At 53.3% G+C, this 27,722-nt stretch overlaps 2 protein-coding genes across 4 annotated transcripts in view; both read right to left on the bottom strand.

The window, feature by feature from the left end:
- Nucleotides 1-27,722, bottom strand: part of NFKBIB (NFKB inhibitor beta) — a 1,076,695-nt gene that overhangs the window by 323,779 nt on the left and 725,194 nt on the right. The window lies entirely within an intron of this gene.
- The window catches only part of RYR1 (ryanodine receptor 1), a 117,937-nt gene that overhangs the window by 69,545 nt on the left and 20,670 nt on the right, over nucleotides 1-27,722 (bottom strand). For all 3 annotated transcript variants that reach the window (XM_084958575.1, XM_084958576.1, NM_001001534.2), the window contains 21 exon segments: nucleotides 26,949-27,165; nucleotides 24,131-24,235; nucleotides 23,805-23,908; nucleotides 23,321-23,404; nucleotides 22,276-22,583; nucleotides 21,262-21,464; nucleotides 19,503-19,677; nucleotides 19,132-19,340; nucleotides 15,129-15,523; nucleotides 14,138-14,270; nucleotides 13,170-13,330; nucleotides 12,458-12,623; nucleotides 9,619-9,705; nucleotides 9,216-9,442; nucleotides 7,045-7,657; nucleotides 5,035-5,301; nucleotides 4,204-4,404; nucleotides 3,766-3,877; nucleotides 1,860-2,006; nucleotides 1,116-1,389; nucleotides 8-122 (listed from right to left, as the gene is read on the bottom strand). In XM_084958575.1, coding sequence (XP_084814701.1) covers nucleotides 8-122; nucleotides 1,116-1,389; nucleotides 1,860-2,006; nucleotides 3,766-3,877; nucleotides 4,204-4,404; nucleotides 5,035-5,301; nucleotides 7,045-7,657; nucleotides 9,216-9,442; nucleotides 9,619-9,705; nucleotides 12,458-12,623; nucleotides 13,170-13,330; nucleotides 14,138-14,270; nucleotides 15,129-15,523; nucleotides 19,132-19,340; nucleotides 19,503-19,677; nucleotides 21,262-21,464; nucleotides 22,276-22,583; nucleotides 23,321-23,404; nucleotides 23,805-23,908; nucleotides 24,131-24,235; nucleotides 26,949-27,165 — 4,303 coding nt within the window.

The raw sequence follows: 27,722 nt of genomic DNA, 5'->3' as shown, positions 1-27,722 counted from the left end.
CCCTTACCTTGGACTCCCCGCCGCCGAGGACATTCACCATGACCTCCATGACTGTCTCGTGCATGCCCAGTGCCCGCATCAAGTTCGGGTGTTGGTAGAAGACTTTGTTGTTCATGATGTTCCTGTGGACGGGAGAGTGTGGGGGTCACGACAGCAGGGGGGGTCCAGGGAGAGCCCCCAGATCCTTGGGGGAGCTGTCACCAGCACTGTGGTAACTCACCACAGTGACTGAACTACGCCATGCCCGGCACTGCCCCTTCGCAGATCTGAACTCGCTCAACTCTTGCGTCCACTCTGGGAACAGGAACTCTAATTCCCCCTATGTCGCAGGCCAGGAAACCAGGCACGGATCCAAGGGGGGCTCCCCTAGCAGGGAGGCCTTTATTATGTTGCATGTTGTATCCCTGAGTGCCTAGGAAGGGCCTGGCCCACCGTAGGTGCTCACTAGATGTTTGCTGAGTGAATGAATGAGGCACACTTGACACTGAGTGCTTAAGACTATTACTATTATTATTTCTTCATTATTATTACCACTACAAGAACTTGCTGAAGCCACACCATGACCCTGCAAGGTAGATAAAGAAACTGAGGCCCAGGAGTTCCCGTCGTGGCGCAGTGGTTAACGAATCCGACTAGGAACCATGAGGTTGCGGATTCGATCCCTGCCCTTGCTCAGTGGGTTAACGATCCGGCGTTGCCGTGAGCTGTGGTGTAAGTCGCAGATGTGGCTCGGATCCCCCATTGCTGTGGCTCTGGCGTAGGCCGGTGGCTACAGCTCCGATTAGACCCCTAGCCTGGGAATCTCCATATGCCGCAGGAGCGGCCCAAGAAATGGCAAAAAAAAAAAAAAAACTGAGGCCCAAAGAGGGTATATCTTGTGCCAAGAGTCACAGGTGAGTAGGAGCTGTTCCCTGGTGGTGGATGGAGAGGTAAGGGGAGGGGACATTACCCAGGGGATGGGCTCGCTGCTGGGGGGAGCATACCACTCCGAGAATGGGGCAGGAGCCTGGGAAGGACACAATATTACATCCAGAGGACCAGCTGGAGCTGGGATGGCACCCCTTCCTCCCCCCCACCCCAGGATGTGCAAAGCCAGGGGAGGGCTGGGGCCTCACCCAATGCTCTGGATCATGAGGTTTTCCTCCTGGGGGCCCATCTGCACGATGAGCAGTGACCGGATCTGGCCGAGGCACTCGAGTAGGCTCATGGTGTCCTCCACAGAGGAGGGGGAGATGGTGTAGGCGCGGGGCAGGGCACGCAGCAGCTCCCCGAGCCCGTCGTACTGCCGGTGCAGGAGGCTGAACATGGCCCGTACCAGCTCCGGGCTCTGCACAAAGTCCTCTTGGGCCCAGCGCACCACTGTGTGAGACACCAGCTCCTGCAGTGACTCTGGGAAGGGGACACAAGGGTCGGAACACTCTTCCTGCTCAGGGCCTTGAGCGAGGACAATGTGGAGGGCTTCTCAGTTGCTAACCACCCTCCCTCATGGATGCTAGTCGGGTTCACCTGACTGCTTTTCAAATCCCTCACCATAGCAATAATTTCACAAAGAAAAGAAAAGCCACAAGGACATGACGTCATGATGGTGCAAAAATTGCCATCATCCCAGGGCTGGATGTATGTCTCTGCCCTGACAGCCATGCACCACACTGTTCCAACACACACTTTGTAACTCCCACACGGGGGCCACACCTCCAGCATACCTCCTCCCAAACCTACTCTCCACTCCTCCTCTCTCATTAACACTCATCTACCCATCCATTGTGTGACTCCTCATGGCTTGTGTTGGACCCAAAGGCTCCCGAAGCATGGAGCTGTCTGCCCCACCCTGTCCCCTCCATGGTGGCCCCCGTCCTCACGGGGTTTGCTCTCCTCGGCAGGTGGCTCCTCCTCGGATTTCTCCTCCTTCTTCTTCACCAGCCGCACCTTCTCCAACAGGCTCATCAAGCGGCTGCCCAGGGTGGCTTCTTCCTCTGGTTCTTCCTCCTCCCCCTCCAGCTGAATTCCTAGAAGTGGTCAGGAAGGGAGGTGGTGTCAGGCCTCTGTTTGCTTATTAATCTGCTGAATCCTTTACTTTTTCATTCATTCAATTCTCTTTCATGTGTGCATTCATGGAGTTTTTCATTTATTTCTTTATATGTTCATATGCTTGGTTATTTATTTGCTCCTTGAATTATTTGTAATTTTCAATCAACTACTGCAAATATCTTCAAAGAACTAAAGGAAACCATGTCTCCAGTATTAAATAGAAGTATGATAACAATGATTCATCAAATAGAGAATACTAATAAAAAGGTAGTATAAAAATTGGAAAAGTTTTAATAACGGAAATTCAAAAAACACTGGAGGGGCACAACAGCATATCTGATCTGGAAGGGGAAAGAGTCAATGAACTTGAAGGCCAACAGAGGTTTTCCAATCCGAAGAAAAGAAAGATAAAAGAGTGAAGAAAAACTAACAGAGTCTCAGTGATCCATAGGACACCTTTAAGTGTACCAACATATGTGTAAGGGGGGAGGGTCTAAGAAGAGATGAGAAAGGGGCAGGAAAGTATTTGGAAAAATAATGGGGAGTTCCCGTCGTGGCACAGTGGTTAACGAATCCGACTAGGAACCATGAGGTTGCGGGTTCGGTCCCTGCCCTTGCTCTGTGGGTTAACGATCTGGCGTTGCCGTGAGCTGTGGTGAAGGTTGCAGACGCGGCTCGGATCCCGCGTTGCTGTGGCTCTGGTGTAGGCCGGTGGCTACAGCTCCGATTCAACCCCTAGCCTGGGAACCTCCATATGCCGTGGGAGTGGCCCAAGAAATAGCAACAACAACAACAACAACAATAACAACAACAACAACAAAAGACAGAAAAAAAAATAAAGAAAGAAAAATAATGGCCCCCAAATCCCCAAAAACAGTAATCTACAATCCAAAAAACTCAACAAACTCAAGTCGCATAAGTTCAAAGAGTTCCACACCTAGATACATCATACTCAAACTGCTAAAGGCAAAGAGAAATCCTGAAAGCTAGGCAGACAAAAATGACTCCTCGCATGCAAGAAAATCTCGGTAAGATTATCATCTGACTTCTTATGAGAAGCAATAGAGGTCATCCATCCATCCCTCCAGCCATCCTTCTTTTCATCCAGCCAGCCAGCCAGCCATCTCTTCAACCATTTTTTTATTCCTTCATCCTTCTATCCATCACTTCACACATTCATCCATTCACCTATAGCCAATAACCATCCCTTCATATATATACATCCACCCAAATACCCATACAAACATATCTTTCCACTTGTCATGTATCTGTCCACTATGTTCATTCATTCATTCATCCTACCCACAGTTACTGCACAAATACTGTAGATATTTAAGATCAGGAAATCTTTTTTTTTTTTTTTTTTTTTTTTTTGTCTTTTGTCTTTTTGTCTTTTGTTGTTGTTGTTGTTGTTGCTATTTCTTGGGCCGCTCCCGCGGCATATGGAGGTTCCCAGGCTAGGGGTTGAATCGGAGCTGTAGCCATCGGCCTACGCTAGAGGCACAGCAACGCAGGATCTGAGCTGCGTCTGCAACCTACACCACAGCTCACGGCAACGCCGGATCGTTAACCCACTGAGCAAGGGCAGGGACCGAACCCGCAACCTCATGGTTCCTAGTCGGATTCGTTAACCACTGCGCCACGACGGGAACTCCAAGATCAGGAAATCTTAGGGAAACTTTCAGAGAGGTCTCGAGAAAAAACTGGGGAAGAGGATTCCCTGATATCCTCTCTTACCACAGTGAGTCAACAGGTCTTGATGGAATTCCAGCAAATCCTGCCGGATCTCATCAGGAAGAGGACAATCTTCCTCATCCTCGCCATCTTTGAAGTGCAATAGCATGTTGATCTAGGGAAGGTCAAAGGTTAGAATGAGGGTCAGAGACCCCGGAGCAGGAACTCTGAGGTCAAGGATCTAAGATCCAACTGAGCCCCTGTCTGGAGTCAGGAGTTACTGAGGAATATCTGGGAGATCAAAGGTTTGAAAGGACTTAGGGTCAGTCTGGGCTGACTCTGAAATCTGGGTCAGAGAGAGGTAGGGGAGCAAGAGAGAAGTATACCCACAGGATCAGAGGTCAAGCCCAGGTTTAGAGGTTGAGTGCCATCAGTGATCAGAGTAAGGGGAGAGGCTGAGGTTGAGACAGTAAGGCCAGCTGAGTTTGGGGGTTAGAGGACCTGCTCCTGGGGTGGGGAGCGGAACTCGCGAGTACGTCGGGCAGTCTCGGCAGCGGTCATGGTGAAGGCCTTCATGAGGATGCCATAGCGGTCCCTCTGGTTGGCCTGGAGCTTGTCCACGTAGCGTTCTGCAAAGGCTGCCAGGGACTCCACACGGTGCTGCAGCTCTTGGTCACAGAAATACTCCAACAGATTACACATCTGTGGGGTGACAGCCATGCAGTAGGAGGGACGGTGGGGAGACCACTAGGACTTCCTAGAACCTTTTCCTGCTTTCTCTCCTCACTCCCTGGCCCTGTCCTGCTCCACCCACCACTGTCTCCTATCTGGATCCTTTTTTTTTTTTTTTTTTTTTTGGTCTTTTTTTGCCTTTTCTAGGGCTGCTCCCACAGCATATGGAGGTTCCCAGGCTAGGGGTCCAATCGGAGCTGTAGCCACCGGCCTACACCAGAGCCACAGCAACGTGGGATCCGAGCCGCGTCTGCAACCTTCACCACAACCCACGGCAACGCCGGATCCTTAACCCACTGAGCAAGGCCAGAGATCGAACCTGCAACCTCATGGTTCCTAGTCGGATTTGTTAACCACTGTGCCACGACAGGAACTCCTCCTATTTGGATCCTTAAGCCAGCCATCTCCATGGTCTCATCCCTATGATTCACCTCCCACATGAGAACCAGAGAAATCATTCCAAGGCAGCAGGGCTCCATCACTTTATGCCCTTCCATGGCTCCCACTGCCTTGGAACCAAGTTCAGACTCCAGCCCCACCAGACCCTGTGTCTCCCAGCCCAGAAGGATGGAGGCAGGAAACCAGGAAGAATCAGCCCACCTGTAACTTCACAGACTCTGGTAACTTCATCTGGAGCAGCCCTTCCTCCAAGTATTCTTCTTTTTCCCCTTCTGCTGTCTCCTCTTCCTCTTTTTCCTCATCCTCCTTCTCCCGTGCCTCCTCCTCCTCATCCTCCTCCTTCTCCTCCTCATCTTCTTCTTCCTCCTCTTCTTCCTCCTCCTCCTCCTCTTCTTCCTCAGTGAATACTTCGGGCTCAATCATCTTCAAGATCTGCTTCACGTCCTCATCACCAAAGATGCCCATCACCTACGGGGCAAAGCCTGGGTCCTTCACTGTGACCTGCACGACGCCCATAACTGAGGCCCAGTCTCTCTCCAGACCTGCTTCTCCCGCTCCAGACAGATTCTTTCCTGCATTGGGTGGATAGGACTCCTCCCACAAATGGGAACAGCATCCCCCTGCCCTGTCATTCATCCCACTTAGGATCCCCTCAGATCCACACCCTGTGTCCCACCTACATGGTTCAGACCACAGAGCCAAGCATGAGAAACCCTCCCTTCACAAGTAGGTGTGCTTTCTCCCAAGCTTGAGCATATGTGACTGTAGAGCAGGACCCTATACCTAATAGAGCCCTCATAGCTCCCAGCATATGCTAGCCTTCAGTAAAGATAAAGAAGATGCTAACAGGGGGAAGGAGAGTGGGTAGAGGAAAGGAAAAAATGGTGGGGAAAGAGGGAGAGATGGACGAATGGGGGAGGACTGAGTGGCTGGGTCGATTAATTAATAGATGGGATAACAGAGGTTTAAAGGGGAGATGGATGGACGGGTGGATAGTGGAGAGAGAGATGAAGAAGGTAAAGGTGGAAGAAGAGATGGTGGGGAGAGGGATGACAGGATAAATGATGCATAGATAGGTGGGTGAGTGAGTAGATGGTGTGACAGATACATGAGCAAGTGTATGAGCAGATGGGTAAAACAGATAAATGGGTAAATAACCAAGCACTGGGGTGGGATAGGGAGATGGACAAGTGGATGGGTTTGTGTATGAAAAGTTGGATTAGATGGATCTGTGAATGCAAGGGTTTCTGAAATAAAGAATGGATGGGGGGAATTCTCATTGTGGCTCAGCAGTAGCAAACCCGACTAGCATCCATGAGGATGCAGGTTCGATCCCTGGCCTCACTTTGTGGGTTAAGGACCAGCGTTGCTGTGAGCTGGGGTGTAGGTCACAGACAAGGCTCAGATCTGGCATTGCTGTGGCTGTGGTGTAGGCCGGCAGCTGTAGCTTCAGTTCGACCCCCAGCCCAAACTTCCGTGTGCTGTGGGTGCAGCCTTAAAAAAAAAGAAGAAGAATGGATGGGGGTGGGTGAATAAATAGGTATCGATGTTTGGAAGAACAGGTCTTCCGAATACAGATAGAGAGATAGGGGCTGTTGGACAGGTAGGTGGCAGATGGGGGGATGGCTGGCTCTGTGGACAGGTGGATGAGTGGATGAATGGAGGCACAGGTGGAAGTAGGATGATGTTGGATATATGAAGGGAAAGACATATTAATAAATAAATGGACAGGTGGATAGATGGAATGGTGGATGTAAGAATGAATGAAGAATAGAAAGATGAATGGACAACAAGACTGAAAGTTGGATCAATGAATACATGTATGTATGGATAGATATTGGGTGAATAATGGAAGGATAAAGAGACGGATAGACTTTTGAATATGAAGATGGGGGTTTGGCTGAATGACTAGATGGATGGATGGAAAGCTGGGTGGAGGATAGATGAATGATGTTTGGTTGGATGGAGGAATAGAAAGAAGGAAGAGATTACTAAACAGATGAATAGATGACAGACGAATGGGTGAAAGGAAAAGGGAATGAGTAGATGATAGAAAGATAAAGGAGAAGGTGAAGGGTGTGTGGCCGTAGACGTGAATGAGCGGTCAGATGCATAAATGGGAGCGGGAATGTATGCATATATGGATGGGCGGATGGATGATGTGCAACGCGTGAGAAGAATGGGATGGGGGAGGCAGGAGGAAGCCATTACCAGCAGGGTGGACACGAGCTTGAGCACGGGCACAAACTGGAACTCCACAGAGCCCCCGACAGGGTCGCGTGCGTGCTGCCCACCGTCTCGTACCGCCTCCCCCAGCATTCTTAGTGCTTTGTCCCGCAGAGCCTCCAGAGGGATGCTGGGGCTGAGGCGGGCCGGGGCTTCGGCCGCTCCAACAGCTGGCAGGGCTGCCACAAAACAGGGGGCTGAGAAATGGTGCGGAGGCCTCAGCGAGGTGGTGACGCCGACACCGGGCAGGCCGTGGCGGCGGGGACCGTTTTCCGTCCTTTTTCCAGGCGGGAAGAGAGTGATGGCGCGGGTCTCCGGCGTGAGGGGGACGATGTACTCAGAGAGCATGGAGCGGCGGCTGCGGCAGGCGCTTTCCAGGTGGATGCTGATGAGGAGGTCGTAGTAACCTGCGCGCAGAGGGCCGGGCAGGTGCGCGTCCTCCAGGGCGTGCAGCAGCTGCGCCTGGTCCACGTGGCTGCACAGCGCATGCGCCACGCGGTTGTTGCCCAGGGCGCACACAGCGCGGTAGAGGCGGAGGGTGTGCGAGTGGAACTGCTGCAGGTCCAAGCGCTCGGACAGCTCCAGGATGTCCATGCATCTGCGGTGGAGACGGGCCCCAGGCAGGAACGGAGCAGGCAGAGGACGTGGGAGACAGAGACACAGACCACAGAGAGGCAAAGAGGTGCTCAGGTGCATGGTCCCAGCAGGGAATCCCAGTATTCTGCTGGGTCAGGGTTCTGTGAGGTCTGTAGTGCTGTCTAGGAGTTTTTTGTTTTGTTTTCTTTTCTTTTCTTTTTAAGGACACACTCTCTGCACATGGAAGTTCCCAGGCTCAGGATCGAACTGGAGCTGCTGCCACCGGCCTACACCACAGCCACAGCCATAGGAACGTCAGATCTGAGCTGTGTCTGCGACCTATACCACTGCTCATGGCAACATCGGATCCTTAACCCACTGAACGAGGCAAGGGATCAAACCTTTGTCCTCATGGATACTAGTTGGGTTCGTTACCATGGAGCCACAACGGGAACTCCCTAGGAGCTTCTTAATGACTCTGGAAGTCCCTTTGTGGTCTGGGGGCTCCCTGGGATACATCTAGGATCCATGGGATGGTTTGGTACCCCAGGGACTCTAAGAGTCTATGGAAAAGATCTTGTGTCCTGGGATGTATCTGAGATCCCAGATTTGGTAGGTGCAACTCCCTCTGGCAGGCCTGGGCACCCTGGTCAGATGTGAGCACCACTAGAACGTAAATGCCACCAGGACAGGACATTTCTGCCTGCTTTGTTTGTTTGCTAGATTCCCAGCACCTAAAAAGGACTTAGCGCACAGTCTGTGCTCAATAAATATTTGTGAAATAATGAACGAATGAGTGTGTCTGGGGCCCCTGGGGATGGATCTGAGTCCTCTTGGACAGGTCTGAGCCTGCCGAGTTATATGAGAGCCTTACTGGAACGTCTGTTCACAGGAGCTCCGTGTCTCCGCCTAGAATGCTGCTGCCACGCGGGAGGAGCTCAGAGGATTTGTCGAATGCGTGCATGAAGGAGAGGGGAAGCATGTCGGAAGGCTTCTGGGGTGTGTCTGGCATCCTGGCCATGTTCACAGTCCTTAAAAGCTTTCCTGTCATTCCATGTGAACCCTGTCCAGCCCAGGTGTGTCTGGGTCCCCTGGAGTGGATGACAGACCCCGTGGGAAACAGCTAAAGTCTCCCTGGGTGTGCCTGAGACACCCTAGGGGGCACCCGGGCCTCTCTGAAAAATGTCCAACACACTCCAAGGTGCACTTGAGGCCGCTGGGGTCTCCGGTGGGCTCCCTGATATGGACTGCGGCTCCCTGAGATGGGTTTTGAGCACTGTGGGCAGGTCTAGGGTCCCTGGAGTGTTGTCTGGGGTCCCTGGAGGTGGGTCTGTGGTCCTCTGAGGTGGTGCTGGAGCCCCCTGGGGTATTATCTGGGGATGCCTGGGCTGAGCCTTGGTCTGGGCCTGCAGAAAGGATTTAGAGGCCCCTGGAATGTTATCTGGGGAGAGTCAGGTAAGTCTCGGGCCTCGTGGGGTGTTGTCTGGAGGCCTGGGAGAGCAGGGAGGGGCACCGAGAGGGATCTGCCCCTTGCAGAACCGCTCCCCCCCCAGCCCCCAGGCACCCGGGCAGGCCCTGACCGGTTCTCTTCAGGGATGTGCAGTGCCATCATGGTCAGTGGCTCCTGACACTGCACCGCCCAGCCAAGCCGCTCGCCGGCACGGCGCGTCTCCACCCGCAGGAAGTGGTTGGGCATGCGGCTCCACGACACGGGCATCAGCATCTGCATCTCGAGCCGGGGCGGGCACTGCGGGGCCGGGTTCTTGCGCTCGCTCAGAAACATGGCAGCGGACAGCGGCATGATGTTCTGGGGGCACGGAGGTGTGCACGGGTCAGGATTCCCAGCCCTCTCTCTGTCCCACCCCTCCGCTTCCAGGGAGACCTCCTGGATTGCCCCTCGCCACCTCCAGCTGCCCTGCCGGCCTGACCTCCTGCACCGCCTTCCTCAGCCCGGCCCCGCCAGGGCCGTCACTGTGCTCATACCTTCTGCTTCCCCAGCTCAAACTGGATGACGTTCTGGTGTGTGGGCAGGACAAAGACGGCTGGAAACAGCTTTGTGTTGGGTTCCACCTGGCAAGGGAGAAGAGGGCAGGGTGAGGAAGAGGATGCACTGGAGGTAGGGTTGACTGTGGATCCAAAACTCTGGATCCGACTGCCCCAGCCTGATCCTGTTGTGGTGTCTACAGAGCCAAACTCGGCCACTGGTGGCTCCACAATGGCCCTAAGGTCGCTCATGGGCTGCACCACTTCTGATCCAGCCAGGCCAGCCTCCTCCAACTCCCCCAGGGCAACCTGTCATCTGGGTCTTTGTGCACATCATGCCCACCCTCCCCGACCCCCACAAATGCCAGTCCTGTTTCTCTCCCAAGCACATTCAGTCTTCAAAGTCCAAAAAGCATCCTCTGACTGCTCTTTCCATGCGGCCCCTCTGATCTTGGAGGAGGATCTCACCCAGCCTCCAGCACCACAAACACCACCATCTGTAAAGCAGGCTTGCCAAACCTGAGTCTTTTTTTTTTTTTTTCTCTTTTTACAGCCGTTCCTGTGGCATATGAAAGTTCCTAGGCCAGGGGTCAAATAGGAGCTGCAGCTGTTGGCCTACACCACAGCCACAACCACGCCAGATCCAAGCTGCATCTGTGACCTACACCACAGCTTGCAGAAAAACCGGATCCTTAACTCATCAAACCCGCATCCTAATGGATACTATGTCCAACCCGCTAAGCCACAACAGGAACTCCCAAACCTGAATCTAATTGCACCTGTGGCTCCATCTCCCAGTTTACAAGGAACTACAGGGGACAGAGGAAAATGTCTAAGTGACACCTCAGGTATGCATCAGCCAGATTCAGACTGTGATAAACCGGGTCAGCACGCTTCAGATGGCAGTGTGGGCATGAATCCCCTGGGATGTGTTAAAATGCAGATTCTGTGTGGGCAGGCCTGGGGAGGGGCCTGAGAGTCTGCGTTTCTAACCAGCTCCCAGGGGATGCAGATCCTGCGGGTCCAGGGACCACACGCTGAGGAGCAAAGCTCCTTCACCAAATACATTTCAAAGGGGCGGGGAGGTGGGAACCGAAATAGATCACCTTATTAAGATTCTGATTCCAACAAACAGTAAAAAGACTTTTTTTGGTTTGTTTTCACTCGGGCTGCACCCGCGACACATGGAGGTTCCCAGTTCCCCGGCTAGGGGTCAAATTGGAGCTATAGCCTCTGGCCTACACCACAGCCACAGCAACACCAGATCCTAACCCACTGAGTGAGGCCAGGGATCAAACCTGTGTCCTCATGGATTCTTTTCCACTGAGCCACGACCGGAACTTTAGTCAAAAGACATTTTTGAGACAAGCAGAAAAGTCTGAACATGGGCTGGATATTCGATGATATCTAAGAATTATTGGGTTGGCTTTTTTTTGTTGTTGTTGTTAAAGATAACGCTATTGCAGCTATGCTCTTTAAAAGAACCCTTTTAGGAGTTCCTGTCGTGGCGCAGTGGTTAACGAACCCGACTAGGAACCATGAGGTTGCGGGTTCGATCCCTGGCCTTGCTCAGTGGGTTAAGGATCTGGCAATGCCGTGAGCTGTGGTGCAGGTCGAAGACAGGGCTCGGATCCTGCATTGCCATGACTGTGGTGTAGGCTGTCAGCAACAGCTCCGATTAGACCCCTAGCCAGGGAACCTCCATATGCTGCAGGTGTAGCCCTAGAAAAGACCAAAATAAAATAAAATAAATGAACTCTTGTAGAGATACATACTGAAAAGAGACAAAACCGTATGATATATGGGCTCTCCCGCAGAATCATCTGGTGGGTGTGGGGTAAAGATGGAACAAAATTAGCTGTTGGATACTAGTTGGATATGTGCGATGGGGCCATGGAGGTTCATTATGCTGTTCAATTTTTGCAAATTTTTGAAATTCTCCACTTAAAGTTTCGTAAAATGAACAAAGTCAGATGGACTTCTGGATGGACAGACAGAGAATGTGTGATAAAGCTAGTGTCTTAAAACACGGATGGCAGATTCACAGTAGTGGGTATATGGGCGTTCACTGTACAGTTCCTTTAATTGTGCTGAAGGCTTGAAATCTTTCATAATAAAATGCTGAAAAGGAGGAAGTTCCCCCTTGTGATGTAGCACGTTAAGGATCTGGCATTGCCACAGCTGTGGCAAAGGTCACAACTGCAACACAGCTGCAGGTTTAATCCCTGGCCTGGGAACTTCCACATGGCCGGGGTGTGGCAAAAAAAAAAAAAAAAAAAATGGCATTCCCTTCATGGTGCTGTGGAAATGAATCCGACTAGGAAGCATGAGGTTGCGGGTTCGATCCCTGGCCTCACTCAGCAGTGGGTTAAGGATCCGGTGTTGCTGTGGCTGTGGCTGTGGCTGTGGCGGAGGCCAGCAGCTGTAGCTCTGATTAAACGCCTAGCCTAGGAACCTCCATATGCCAAGGGTGCGGCCCTAAAAAGCAAACAAAAAACAAAAACAAAATTTGAAAAGGAAAATCCTGCCTTAGAATTCTGGCCCAGCCTAGGGTGTTCCCTGATGGGTGAAAAAGCTTCAACTGGTGTCACCCAACCCCAGAGGGAACACAAACATCTCTCCAAGGTCAAGGCTCTGCTCTCTCTCCTTTGATGCATGGTTGGTGTCAGTTTGATGCATGGTTCACCTAAGTGGTCTCCTAGGGACCTCCCCACTCTGGCCTGTCCTGAAGCTGTTTTTGTCCTGTCTGAGGTGTGTCCCCAGAAGGTGTCTGGAAGGGCTGTCCCAGGACACAGAGACACGAGGATGCTATGGCTAAGTTGCTGAGAACAGGACTCACCTGGAAAAAGGTGTTGCTCTCTTTGCCGTTGGCGGTGAAGGTCATAAGCCCAGTAGCCAAGTCCACCAGGCAGCCGATGACAAGGTCTGTGTGGCTGATCCGGCCCTGCTGCCCGGGGCTCACAAAGTCTCCACCCCACACCATGTAGCAGTTGCTGCACTTGAGGCTGGAAGTCACGAAGGTGTCAGTGCCTGGGTCCTCAGCGAGGCACTCGGGACCCGGGACACCCCCTTCCCTGAGCCCCATCCCCCAACACCCACCACCTGCAGATGGGGCCCTGAAACCTCTCACCCCAGACCCTGAGCCTCCTGGAGCTAGAGTTCCTAGAAGATGGTGGCGGGGGTGGGGAATCCGAAAGGAGGAGAAGGAAGGCGAGCAGGAGGAGAGAACAGAGAAAGGAGGGTCACGTCGAAAGAGGATGGCAAGATGGAAGAGGAGGAGAAAATGAAAAAGAAATGGAAAAAGAAGAGGAGGGAGGCGTTCCCCTGCAGCTCAGCAGGTTAAGAACCTGGCATTGTCACCGTTGCGAAGCAGGTTTGATGCCGGCCCAGGGGAACTTGCACAGGTCGCAGGTACAAAAACAAAAACAAAAACAAAAACAAAAAAACAAAAAACAGAGGAGGAGGCAAGACACAGAGAAGGAGCCATGGAAGGAAGATACGCAGGAAGAGAGGAGAAGGGAGGAGGTGCCAGCGCCCACCCCTCCCCGTACCTGCTGTGGATGTTGCCCTGCTCATCCCCCATGGTCACCGTCACCGCCCGGACCTTGGTGAGGTCGAAGTTCATGTCGTGCTGGTGGTAGTCGGGGGTGACCCAGCCCACCCACACGCAGCTGGGTTCCTGGCCAGCGAAGACCCTCACCGAGTAATAGTACTGCGGAGACAAAGGGGGCGCCAGCGGTCAGGCGGGAAGACCAGGCTTCCCGGGCTGGGACTCTGCATTGCTTTCTGGAGTCTTAGCATCCTCTGAGGGTTTAGTAAGAAGGGGAGACCTCCTGGGTCTGTGTCCCTCTGCTGCTGGGTCCAGGATTTCCAGCTTCAGGAATCCTTTGGGACCCTTTTGTGACACCCCCAAGTTGGAGTCCCTCCCCAGGTTATACAGCGAAGTTAGAAATAAATAATAGCGAAGAGGGAGCTCATGAATTAATTCACTTAATCCTTACAGTCACCACCAGGGGGATACAATTTTTATCTCCATTTGACTGATGGGGAAATCGTGGCGCTTCCGCCAAAGAGAAGAAATAGACCAGTGGAGGGACGTCCAGGCAGCCCCTTGTCCTGACCACCAGGCTGTTTGTCTCAGAAAATATTACGGTCTGGGGAACTCCAACTCTAGTGAAATAATTGTGAGTGTGGGTTCCCAAGGACAAACTAGGAGAGCTATCCAATGGGCAGGGTATTGAGTTTATACAGGTGAACCCAAACGGTGGGGTCCTGAGTCGGTGTTGGTTTATCCCCGGGATCTGGGGAGCCCTGGGAGTTATATCAAGGGTACTTCATGGCTTCACTGTGTTGTCTGCAATTTTTAGACCCTTAGATATATGGATTTAGGGGTTCAAAGGGTGAAACTGATGTATAGTGCGCCTTGTGGTCTCAGCTATATATTGGGGTGACCCCAGGTAAGGGCGGTTACCAGGGATCACAGCGTGAAATCTGGAAGCTGAAGGTCCCCAGCACTCACCGTGGTGGTGTTGAGGATGATGTCAGGGTCATCGCGGTCATCAGCAGGCACCACCTCGTGAGGGAGTCTGGGCAGAGTCGGGGTGGCCGGTGGCTGGGTCATCATGGCAGCCTTCTTGGCCTTGAATAGGAACCTGGTGGTGGGAGCAGAGGCTGTCCTGAGAATCGCCTCAAGCGCAGCCCCCAGGCCTCCCCATCACAGCACTGGTGCCTGCACATCCAGCCTAACTGCACCCCATTTCTAAGGCTCAAGGCCTTACCGCCGAAGTGATAGAGGCACCTGGGAAAGGGCACTTCCTCACTGTGTCACTGCCTTGTATGCTGGAGGCGTGTCCTGGGGTCTCCAGCAAGCAGCACCCCTCCCCCCAAAACTGCGATAACCCAAAACTTTTCCATCATTTCCAAACGTCCTCCCAAGAGACCCCGAACGACACCCCGCTGAAAGCCACTGCCGCCGTAGCGGCAAAGCAGATACAGCTTCAATTCAAGTTAAAGCCCTACGAGGGTCCCCCTTGAAGTCAGTGTGGGGGGAGTCCATCTGAGACAGAGAAATGACCCATCCATCTGTCCATCCAGTCTTCCATGCTTCCACCCATCCGCCCGAGACACGGAAATGACCCCAGTTGAGAAGGCTGGTGGTGTTCACTGAGATACCCTGGGATTTCCCAAGACTCTGCAGCCCTCTTTAGTGCTGACAAATGATGAAGTCCATTAGGTGAAAAGCTTTGGGGCCCACCAGATACCCCAAGGACAGTGGAGTTCTCCATTGATAGAGTGGGGCCCCCCAACTATACATGCCCAGGGAAATTAGGGCCCCCCAGGAAGATAATGGCATACTCTCGAGACATAATAGGATCCCTCAGTAATCTGATTCCATGTAGCACATATGGGGCCACTTGGGGACACAGTGGGATTTCTAAAGTCACTGACGTTGCATAATTGCGGGTCCCAGGACAGACCCCAAACCCGACCCTACCCCACCCTTGACTTACCCTCTCTTCTTGTTCTTCTCTGTGGTAGCATCCTTCTCATTTTCTGCCCTGGGAGGCTGGGCCTCTACCCCAGCCTGGGCAGTGCCCCCGGGTGCCCCCTCCTTGGCAGTTCCTTCTTTGCCGCCCTCAGCCTCGCCCCAGCGCCCAGCTGAGCGGCGCAGGTTTTCATAGTCGGGATCAGGTTCTGCTGCCCGGGCCTCATCCTCAGCAGGGGGCTGCAGACCAGGTGGTGCCAGGGGGGTGGCCCCTGCGGTGCAGCGGAAGTGCTGGTGGAACTGGACAGGGAGGCTCAGCCGGAGAAAGAGCATCTCCACCAGACTGTTCTGGGAGCCCCAGGTGCGGTGGGTCAGGCGCAGGCAGGGGGGCGTGTCCACGGTGCCGTCCACACGAGACACCTGTGGGGCAGGTAGGAGGCACTGAGGCGGGAAGGGGGCTGGGCTATTGGTCCTAAACCTCTCCACACACATCATCATTAGGCCTCAGAGCACTAAGTGAGGATTAGCCGAAGACTCACTCCTCTGGGACACACAGCTTAGCCACGGGTGCACTCAGTCTTCCGTCTACCTTTGTCTGGGGACCTTTGTGCAGTGGGCAGCCCTAGCAGGACACTGGAGTCATTTGGGGAGCTTGCAAAACCTACCTATGCACAGGCCTAACTCCAGACCAGGTCATTCACCCATCCACCCACCCATCCATCCATTCATCCTTCCATCCATCCACCCACCCACCCATCCATTCATCCTTCCATCCATCCACCCACCCATCCATCCATTCATCCTTCCATCCATCCACCCACCCATCCATCCATTCATCCTTCCATCAGTCCATCCACCCATCCATTCATCCTTCCATCCATCCACCCACCCATCCATCCATTCATCCTTCCATCCACCCATCCATCCATCCTTCCATCCATCCACCCACCCATCCATCCATCCATTCTTCCATCCATCCACCCACCCACCCACCCATCCATCCATCCATTCATCCTTCCATCCATCCACCCACCCATCCATCTACCCATCCAGCCAGCCAGACAGCCAGACAGCTACCCATCCATCCATCCTTCCCTTTCTTTGATGTCCCACCTCAAGCTGACCTCCTCAAGGACCAACTGCCAAGACAGGCTATGCTCCTCACCAACTAATGAATTCACCCTGAAACTATACAACCAAGACTGTCTGCAGGGCCTTTCTCTCTCCTCTCTCTTACTTTCCTTATAAATCCTGTTTTGCCTCTGCTCCTTGACCAGTCTACTGTAGTCTACAAGTCCATTCCCTCCTGTAATTTGTTTGCAAAGTAACTAAATGTCTGATTTCTCCTGACTTAACACCCTCCTGACTTAACACCAGCTTCGCCTGTTCTTGGATTTTTCTATGAATGGGATCCCATGGTATGTGCTCTTTTGTGTCTGGCTTCTTTCACCCAACATCATGTCATGAGATTCCTCCATGTGGTTGTGTGTGGGTTAGTCTATTCATCCTCACTGACGCCTAGCATTCTGTTCTTTGGGATGAGAACACCATCCGGCAGCAGCAGGGATTGGGAGGGTCAGGTCTACACCAGCATCCTCTCCCGCCCCAGGCACCTCTCTGGTCTCTGTGCCCCATCCTACAATCCACTGTCAGTAGGGACATTTCCAAAACTCAAATATAGGCTGGACATTCCCCTGATTAAAACCCTTCCACCTTAGACTTCCTGCAGTGGTGCCGTGGGTTAAGAATCCAACTGCAATGGCTCGGGTCTCTGCAGAGGTGGGGGTTCGATCCCCAGCCGGGTGCAGTAGGTCACAGCTATGGCTCAGATTTAATCCCCAGCCTAGGAATATCTATAGGCTGTGGCTACAACCATAAATTAAAAAAAAATAATAATAATAATACCCTTCCATCTTTAGCCTTAAAACGCTTCTCCACAAATTATTTATTACTTACAAAGAGAAAAATAGTAACTTGATGGTAAAGAAACCTGGCAGACTCCACCGCAACCAAACAGTCGAAGCTGATATAGTCAGTAATAAGACATAGTGACCCAATGTACCTCCTGAGAGCCTACATCAAGCAGAACACAACCTCACTGCTGTGGTATTACTGCCAGGTATGTGTAAGCTGAACCTACCCAGGAGGAGACATTAGACCAACACAAATTGAGGAATATTCTGCAGGACAACAGGGCTGTACTCTTCAAAAATGTCAAAGTCACGAAAGGCAAACCAAGACACAGGAACATTCTACATTAAAAACTAAAGAGACATAAAAACCAACTGCAACATGTAATCCTGGATTGGGTTTTGGACAGAAAAATAAAAAGAGACATTATTGCTGCAATTAACAAAATTTGAGTGTGGATTGTAAATCAGGTAATGGTATGTATCGCTGTGAAATTTCCTGATTTTCATAACTGCAGCTCTGTAAGAGCACAGCCTGTTCTGAAGAAATGCACATTGAAATATTTAGGGTGAAAAAGGCATGATGTCTCCAATTTATCCAAATAATTCAGAATAGAGAAAGAGAGAGAGAGAGAGACGATGTGAGAGGGAGATCTGAACCAGGCCAAGGATGGAAAACAGGCTCAGGAGGAGAGAGTCACATGCCCAAGGTCACAGAGCAGATAAAAGGCCAACTCCAGATCTGTCTGGTTCTAAAGTGTCAGGTGAAGCTCAGACATGTGGACGTCAAGTTCTTCCCGGGTTGAGAAAAGGACTGTCACTTTTGGTCTATGTGGCTTTGTTTGGTTTGGTTTGGTTTACTGGCTACCCCTGTGGCATGTGGAAGTTCCTAGGCCAGGGATGGAACCTGCACCACAGCAGTGACAATGCCAGATCCTTAACCCACTGAGCCACTAGGGAACTCCCACATGTGGGTTTTTTATGGTCAGAATCTGACTCTGAGTTTAACCTTGGGAAAGAAAGCACTAGGGGAGTTGCCATCATGGCTCAGTGGTTAATGAGCCCAATTAGTATCCATAAAGACATGGGTTTGATCCCTGGTCTCACTCAGCAGGTTAAAGATCCAGCGTTGCTGTGAGCTGTGGTGCAGGTCAGACGTGGCTCGGATCTGGTGTTGCTGTGGCTGTGGTGTAGGCCAGCAGCTACAGCTCCAATTGGACCGCTAGCCTGGAAACCTCCATATGTCGCAGGAGTGGCCCTAAAAAAAAAAAAAGAAAAGAAAGAAAGGTACTAGGGTCCAAAAATTAGGATACTCAGATGAATGAAGAGTTACTAAAAATAAATACCGGAGTTCCCGTTGTGGCGCAGTGGTTAACGAATCCGACTAGGAACCATAAGGTTGAGGGTTCGATCCCTGCCCTTGCTCAGTGGGTTAACGATGCGGCGTTGCTGTGAGCTGTGGTGTAGGTCGCAGACGCGGCTCGGATCTGGTGTTGCTGTGGCTCTGGCATAGGCTGGCAGCTACAGCTCCGATTGGATCCCTAGCCTGGGAACCTCCATATGCCGTGGGAGCGGCCCAAGAAATGGCAAAAAGACAAAAATAAATAAATAAATACCCCCCCCAAAAAAAAACCCACCACAGGAGTTCCCTGGTAGCTCAGCAGATTAAGAATCTGGCATTGTCCTGCTATGGCTCAGGTTCGATCCCTTGCCTGGGAACTTCCACATGTCGTGGGCGCAGCCAAAAAAAAAAAACCACTACTATAGAGAACAATTAGCAAGAAAAGTGCCAAAATATACCTAGGAATTTATATTTCTTTAAAGCTTGTTGTAGGATCAGATGGTTGTAAGGGCTGGAACATTGGGGTCACTTAATCCAGCTTCTCTTTTCACCCTTCCCCCACTTTGTAGGTAAGGTACCTGGAGCTCAGAAAGGTGTGGTTGCCAAGGTTACAATCTCCAAGGCAGCCCCTGGGAGCCCATCATGACACCCGCTTCGACATGGTTTGTGGGCTTCTGCAGAAGCAGAAGAGAAGCTTGCTTCTCTTGGGAAGAGAGTTGTGGGAAGAAGGAGGTTTAGAGGCAGATCGGAAGGTTTTGCGTGGGATCAGTCCTCACCTCGTAGTGGGGATGCTCGAGGGGCACGGCCTCAAACTGGGGAAGGCTTTTGCTGAACCAGGTAGTGACGGGACGCTGCATGTTGATGGCGAATGGCTCAAAACCTTCCTGGAGGCCGCAGATGGCAAAGAACCGCAGGGAGCTCACATCCTGGCCCAGGTTCAGGTGGCCCACCTGGCCAGGTCCCAAGCTGCAGACGGGCAGGAAGCCTGGCGGGAGGGGAAGGATGGGCAGGAGTGAAGATAGGAGGGCAGGGCAGGGGCGGGACCGTGGAAAGAAGGGATGGGCATGCCGGAGGCTGGAAGGGACCGTATAGGGACAGGCGAGGTGCAAGAAGACCAGAAAGGGGCCAGGAGGCCACCAGCCCTCACCATCCCCAACCTCGATATCCCGGAAGGCGGTTTCAGAGCCCGAGTCGGACATGAGGACCTCGCCGTTGAGCGTGAAGATAATGGTGTTCTCTGTGAGGTCGATCATGCAGCCCACCACATCGCCCGACTGCCAGGGACGCCCAAACAGTTCGCTGCCCAAGTGCCAGCGCTGACCCTGTGAGGAGGCAAGGGGAGGACACACAAAGAAACAGAGGGCAGACGTGTAAAGATACGTACGCGCTGGATCGGTCTGCTGTACAGCAGGAATCCTCACCACAGTGTAACTGAACTCTACGTCAATAAAACTTTCAAAAATGAAGAAATATAGAGGAGATGATGCTAAAAATAAATCAAGATACAGGGGGTTCCTTTTGTGGCTCAGCGGTTAAGGATCCTCACTAGGATCCATGAGGATGCAGCTTAGATCCCTGGCCTCACTCAGTGGGTTAAGGATCCGGCATTGCCATGAGCTGTGGTGTAGGTTACAGACACGGCTCAGGTCCTGCGTTGCTGTGGCTGCACAGCTCTGATTCAGCCCCTAGCCTGGGAACCTCCATATGCCGAAGGCACAGCCCTAAAAAGCAAAAAAAGGGAGTTCCCGTCGTGGCGCAGTGGTTAACGAATCTGACTAGGAACCATGAGGTTGCAGGTTCGATCCCTGCCCTTGCTCAGTGGGTTAACTATCCGGCGTTGCCGTGAGCTGTGGTGTGGGTTGCAGATGGGGCTCGGATCTGGTGTTGCTGTGGCTCTGGCGTAGGCCAGTGGCTACAGCTCCGATTCAACCCCTAGCCTGGGAACTATGCCTCGGGAGTGGCTCCAGAAAAGGCAAAAAGACAAAAAAAAAAAAAAAAAAAGATACATATGTAAGGTGTCAGGTCCAGGGCATGTGGGACAGAAGAGGGTTCACCTCCACGGTGTCCCCCATCTTTCCCCACATTCGCCTCCAGGATCCTTGGGATGTAAGGGATCGGCTTTTGTGCTTTCTCTCCCACGCATCTCATCCCTTCTGCCTGGGTCGTTTCCATGGCTGTACAGACCAGCGGCGTGGCAGTGGGGGATCGGGAACAGCAGAAATTAGAGGCAGGGAAAGGAAGGTCTAACCTATCGGTGGTCCCTGTACAGTCCCACACAGAACCCACGTGCCTCCGGAACAGATGAACGGATGTGACGTAGGGATGGGAAGCAGGGTGTGTGTCTAGAGGGAAGAATGAAAGGAAAGCGGAGAATCTACCTGGGTTGACTCGGGGAAGGAAAAAAGTCAAGACAGACACATAGATAAGTGGAGGAGGAGGTGGATGGCTTGATAACGTAGGCATTCAATTACTGAATAGAGTGTGACTTGCTGTACAGTAGAAAATTGACAGAACACTGAACCAGCTCTGATGGAAAAAATAAAAATGATTAAAAAAAGAGAAAAAAAATTATGAGATAGATAAATGGATCAGTGAGAGCACAAACTGATTAAAGAGGTGAATGGAGGAATGAACCACTACATAAACAGGTGGGAACATGGACGGTTGACTCTGTGGACCAAGAAGTAGACGGAGGATGAATGGATAAGAGGTGGATGATGGATGGATATGTGCACAGACAGACGGGGAGCGAGGGATGGATGGATGGGGGCGAATGGATGGATGGGCGGATAGGGTGATGCAGGGATGATGGGTGGACAGGGCGAGCCACAGCTGGAGGCAGGGCTGGAATGTGGGCTGTGGGGAGGACCAGAACCCGGGCGAGTGGAGCCCAGGGAGCTACCCACCCGGTGCCCATTGAAGACATAGGCCAGCTCATCGGCTCCCAGCTCCACATCAGGCCGCAGCTCAGGCCGCGCCCAGCCCACTCGCATCTCGCCCGTGGTGACGGCCTCGAACTCGAAGTACCAGCGGCCGCTCTGCACCGCATAGGACTTCTCAGCCCGGAAGATGCGCACACGGTCCCAGCGAGACTGGCTCTCCACCTGACCTGCAAGCGTGGGGCCAGGCAGAGTCAGAGAGGCTGGGTTGGTGGGAGAAGCCAGAGAGGACGAGGGCCTCAGGGGCCAGGCGAGGGGGAGGGCTGTCGGTATCAGAGGAGAAGAATCGGGAATCTCAGAGCAGGAGGGACCAACTGCATGATTTTCCTCCTCCCCATCCCTTAGCAGTCAGAGCTCACAGAGAGGACGTAGTGACAGACAGACGTGGAGGGAGAAAGTTGAGTCAGTCACGGTCATGGTCTGGGGCTAAAGGTCAATGTTAAGGGTGATGGTAAGAACACTGGGGTGAGGGGGTCAGAGTCAGGGTCAGGGAGGGGACAGAAATTGCCATTGGGGGCAGGGTTGAGAAATTGAAGACTGGGAACCATGGTTAGGGTGAGGGGTTGAGGCTGGGATTGGAGGCCAGTGATAGGTCAGGGGTCAAATCAGGAGTAGGGGCTTAGAGGCTCTCTGAGTCCTTGGTTGGGTGGCTTCCACGTTGTAGCTATAGCCCAGAGATTAAGGGCCAGGGGTCACAGGTGGGGATTAGGAATTGGAGTCAGGGGTCAGGGTTGGCGCCCACCAGGTTCCTGGCCTGGCTGTTCAGTGTTGCGGCTGTAGCCCAGGCAGGGTTTGTGTCAGGTCGAGGTCGGCGGTCAAGATCAGGTTCAGGGTCAGGGACAGAGTATGTGCCAGGGTTGGGCGGAGGGGGTCTGTGTTGTGGCCCATCGAGGGGCTGAGCTGGGTCTGAGATCCAGAGTCAAGGGGCGGGGTCAGGACCGGGGTAGGAGTCGGGGTCACAGGCCCGTGGCCGGCACTCACTGGGCTCCTGGTCGGGCGGCTCGATGTTGTAGCCGTAGCCCAGCAGGGTGCGCACAGCCTGGCAAAGGCTGTCCCGGTTGCTGCGCTTGGTGGCCTCGTCTAGCAGGCGGTAGGGCACGAGGCGAGGGTTGCGGCGCGCTGGGATGTCCTGCACAGCACTGTAGCTCCAGCCCTGGGCCACTCGGTCTCGGGCCCACACGTTGTGCCCGTTCTCCGCCAGCCGGTCCACCAGCGTGGTCTGCGCAGGCGTCAGTCTCACATGGCTCAGGTCCAGTGGCGCTGGCTTGTACCCATTGCTCATCATGTACCTGGGGTGTGGCGGGCGGGGCTCAGCGGGACAGGATCCGCACTCCGCCTCTGCACCCTGTGCTATGGGATCCCTGACTTTTGAACCTGGTCCTTAGGATCCCGTGATCCTTAGTCCTGAGCTTTGAGATGTCTGACCTTTGATCTCTGACCTCGGAGTTCTTTAATAAGCTTACCTGACCTCTGACTCCAGGATCCTGTGACCCTAGCAAGGGCTTTCGCTTCACTGACCTCTGGCCTCTGTGACCCCAGCATCTTGACGTTGGGAGCCTCATCTCTGACCCTGGAACCCTCTGACCTCTCACCGCTAACTCTGAAGCATCTCACCTCTGATCCCAGGACACATTATCATTCTAAACTCCTGACTTTGGAGTCCTTGACCTTGGAACCCTGACCTGATCTCTCACCCAAACTTTTCGGGTCCCTTACTTAAAACGCCAACAATTTCTCACCTCTTTCCCTTGACCCCTCGGGACCTCTGCTCTCCTACTTTCCCGGGCTCCATGGCGGATGCTGACACTGAGTCTGACTCACTCCCACCCTCTCTGGAACGCCTAGCCCCGTGTTCCTGACACCTCGCCAGGACAGTCACCACTGACCCCGGGGCCCTGACTCTGGGTCCTGTGACCTCCATCCTAACCCGCCATCCCTTTATCTCGGCCATCAGCCTCCCCACACCATCCCTCGACCTCCCCAGCCCTCACGAGGCATCCCCGGCCCCACATTACTCCCCACTCACGTCTTGGGGAGTTTCGTCTTCCTCAGGTTGTCCTCTGCCTTCTCGTCCGCCATGCCCACGTGGCAGCCCAGCGCCAGCAGAGTCCTGGAGCGGGGCGAGGGGACAGGGTCACCCACGCAGCCTCCCTGCCCCTGGCCTCCTCCTCCCCCGGCCCCTGTCCCTCTGTCTCCACGGCCCCAGCTCTACGTCTCTTGCTCTGATTTTCCAGGCGTCTGTCCTATCTCCCTCTGTATCAGCCTGACTCTCCCTGTGTCTCTGCGACTGTTTTCATCTTTCCCTGTCCACCTCTTTCTCTCACTGAGCATCTCTCCTTGCGCCGCTGTCTCTCTCTCTCACCCTCTGTCCGATTCCGCCTCACAGTCTCTGTCTCCCTCTCTCTCCTCCACTCTTTCATCTCTTGCAGGCTCTGTCTCGCCTCCTGTCTCTCCCTACCCTCCCGCCCAGCAGCGCCGCCCAGGCCCCTGCTCCCCGGAACCCCCCTCACTTGAGCGTCTCCCCCGACATCTGCAGGTTGTAATTCCTCTCGGGCTCCGGGAGGCTGTGGAAGTCCACGAGACACGGGTGCAGCCGCTTATTGTCATCCCGAACCTGGGAAACCCCAGAGTCACTCCTCGGATCCCCTTCCCTCCCCCAGCACCCCCAGACTGTGACCCCTGACTTCCCACCCCTAGTTCTACCACCCGAAACCCAAGGACCCCCTGGTGTCCTCAAGTCCCTTTTCCCAACCACCGGCCCCTCCCCACTAGTAAGTGGCTTGCACTCCCCCCACAGCCAGCCTAGCCCCCCTCCCCCGAGCAGCAGCCCCCTCACCGGGCCATAGGTCCAGCCCTGCTCGATGCGCGTCAGCGCCCAGAGTTCATGGATGTTCTCTGCCAGCTTCTCCCGGATACGCTCCAGATGGGGAGGCAGGACAATCTGGGGGAGAGGACATTCCCTCATGAGGTCCCTGAGTTCCCGCCAGCCTGAGCAGTGACCCTTCTTCCCAAGAAATCATACGAGCCCTGGACAGTTCCCCAGCCAGATTTTTTTTTTTTTTTTTTTTTGCTTTTTAGCGCCATACCTACAGCATATGGAAGTTACTGGATTAGGGGGCCAATGGGATCTGCAGCTGGTGGTCTACACCACAGCAATGCCAGATCTGCAACCTCCACCACAGTTCATGGCAACACCAGATCCTTAACCCGCTGAGTGAGGCCGGGGATTGAACCTGCGTCCTCATGGATGCTAATCAGGTTCGTTACTGCTGAGCCATGACAGGAACTCCCCCCAGTGAGCTCTTTTGACCTTTCCTGCCCTCTGAGCCCTGATCCCCAGCACCTTGCCCTGCCTCCAGGGTTGATACCCAGCTGAGTAAGGACTTAGCATCCTCAGAGTTGGGAACTATCTGAGAGTGGGTCCGTCTCCCCTGTGGACTGGCAGCTCCACAAGGGAAGGGTGGACGCAGCCTTAGTCTCCACCATTTGCCCAGCCTTGCCCAGCCCAGAGGAGATGCTTAGGAAATGTTTGCTGAATGAATGGGAGTGTCTCTTTTCTTCCCTGTACAATGAGAATCAGAACAGTGTTAATAATATCACCTCTGGAGTTCCCATCATGGCTCAGTGGTTAACAAATCTCACTAGGAACCATGAGGTTGCGGGTTCAATCCCTGGCCTTGCTCAGTGGGTTAAGGATCCGTCATTGCTGTGAGCTGTGGTGTAGGTCACTAATGCGGCTAGGATCCCGCACTGCTGTGGCTCTGGCGTAGGCCTGTGGCTACAGCTCCAGTTAAACCCCTAGCCTGGAACCTCCATATGCTGCGGGGGCGGGGGGGGGGGGGCTCTAGAAAAGGCAAAAAACAAAAAAGAAAAAATCACCGCACAATGGTTCAGTGAAATCATTTACATAAACTACTAACATTACCCATGCTTGACTCTTGAACAACACAGGTTTGAACTGCATGGATTTTTTCCAATAAATACAGTACCTGTATTTTTGTTTTATAGATTTTTTTTTTTTTTTTTTGCTTTCTAGGGCTGCACATGGAAGTTCCCAGGTGAGGGGTCAAATCAGAGCTACAGGTGCCGGCCTACACCACAGCCACAGCCACAGCCACAGCCACAGAGGATCTGAGTTGCGTCTGCAACCCACACCACAGCTCACGGCAACACCAGATCCCTGACCCGCTGAGCGAGGCCAGGGATCAAACCCACATCCTCATGGACACTCCTCGGATGTGCTTCCGCTGCGCCACAACGGGAACTCCCTAGATCTTTAAAATAAGTGTGGGGAAAGGTGTGTGTTTGACTAGAGATCACAATACATGGAATCCAAAGAACCAGGGTTTGAGTCCTGAGTCTATCCGAAAGGTTTCAGCCTGTCACCCTTGGGTGTGTCTTTTACCAATGCCTTTGTTTTTTGCGAGAAGCTGGCAGTACTTGGATTTTTGACGGTGCTGAGGTCAGCACCCCCACCCCCACACTGTCTAAGGGTCACTGTAGTTTATATAAATGCCTGGCGCATGGTAGGTGCCTATGAAACCTATATTGTTGGGGTTCTGCAGGGAGAGGTAATGATGGCTGAACCAGGGTGGGAGGAGAAGAGGGTGGGAGGGGTGTCAGGAGGCCAAGGGGACCACCCTCGAGGCTGCCTGGTGGGGGAGGGGAAGGGAGACATCTAGGGGGCGGCCCAGGGCTCTGGCCTGGTTACAGGGCAATGGCAAGGTCACCCCTGCAGTATCACTACTGCCAATAATAACGGTAACTCTACTGAGGACCTCCTTTCGCTCAACTGTGCTGAGCACACCATCCGTGTTAATTCATCGAACGTTCACGACAGCGCTGGAGGGAGGGTCTATCATCATGCCCTTTTCCTCACAAGTGAGGGAACTGAGGCTCAGAGAAGTGAAGCCACACACCCATGGTGACATGCCGAAAGCCAGACCCTTGTGATCAGGCTCTTAACCTAACCCATAACCCTCCTATAGGGACCTGCTTGGAAGGCAGGTGGGGAGTTTGCATTGGGATAAGAGAGGAGAGGGAGAGGTCTGGGAAAGAAAAAGATGCCCAACAAATTGTGGGGTTTGGGAGTTCCCGTTGTGGCGCAGAGGTTAATGAATCCGACCAGGAACCATGAGGTTGCAGGTTCGATCCCTGACTTTGCTCAGTGGGTTCAGGATCCGGTGTTGCTGTGAGCTGTGGTGTAGGTCGCAGACACGGCTTGGATCCCGTGCTGCTGTGGCTCTGCTGTAGGCCAGTGGCTACAGCTCCGATTGGACCCCTAGCCTGGGAACCTCCATATACCACGGGAGCGGCCCTAGAAAAGGCAAAAAAAGACAAAAAAAAAAATTGTGGGGTTTAAGATCACAGGCCACCTGGGTTCCAATCAGCTGTGTGACGTGCACAGGATGCTAAACCTCTCTGGGCCTCACCTTCCTCCACAGTATATTGGGGGCACTAACAGCCCTTTCCTTAGGGGTCGATAATGAGGACTCTTGGAAACTGGGGCTCTGCCTTGAGAGATTCCTTTGCCTCTGATCTGCCTCAGTTTCCCCATCTGTTAACAAGGTCCCCAGTGTCCGGCTGAGCTCCCCACCTCCCTGACTGCTCAGGGAGTCTACCCCGCCAGGAAGTCCTTGCAGAGCAGAGAGTACCTGGACAGTGTCCACCGGGCAGGGCACAAAGTCGGTGTGTGAGAGGCAGCGGCTGGGGCCCACCAGGTGGGGTCCCCGGGGCCCTTCTCGCCGATACTCCTTGATGGGTTCCAGACGGAGTCGCTCTCGTGGGAGCACAGCCTCGTGGCAAGGGGCGTAGCCAGGCGGAGGGAGGAACTTGAATTCGCCGTGGCGGCCCCCAAGGAGGAACCGCACCCTGGGTGGGAGAGCGGGGAAGCTGGTGACGACCGTTTATAGAGGAGGGTCTGTGCTCAGTGGGGGTAAGGGGCAATCCTGGGAGAGTCTAAAGTCAGAGAAAATGCCTGAGGCCAATGGAAATTGCTGGAAAACCAAAAAGGGAAAGTAGGAGTCAGGTCCCTGGGGAGTTAATCCAAGATCATGGAAGGGCCTTTGGAGGAGGCCCTGGGTCAAAGCAGAGCATTTGGAGATACCAGAAGGTTTGGGGGAGACCAAAAAGAAAGTCATTTGGAAGTCCCTGAGAGTCTGGTGTGACCTGGAGAAAACACTAAATTGCCCCTGGCATGGTGAGGAGGTCATGCTCAGAGCTTGGGTCATGGGGAAAAGATGGGGTTATTGCGAGGTCTTTGAAATAACTGGCGTCACCCCCACTGGAGACTGTGGGGCTATTAGAATATCACTGGGAGGAGTTCCCGTCGTGGCGCAGTGGTTAACGAATCCGACTAGGAACCATGAGGTTGCGGGTTTGGTCCCTGCCCTTGCTCAGTGGGTTAACAATCCGGCGTTGCCATGAGC

The sequence above is a fragment of the Sus scrofa genome, chromosome 6, assembly GCF_054392235.1.
Source record: "Sus scrofa isolate SSC_HxYL_T2T_F1_AM1 chromosome 6, Sscrofa_HxYL_maternal_Yorkshire_Landrace_v2.0, whole genome shotgun sequence".
NCBI classification, from domain to species: Eukaryota; Metazoa; Chordata; class Mammalia; order Artiodactyla; family Suidae; genus Sus; species Sus scrofa.
This window is presented reverse-complemented; position numbering and strand designations above follow the sequence as displayed.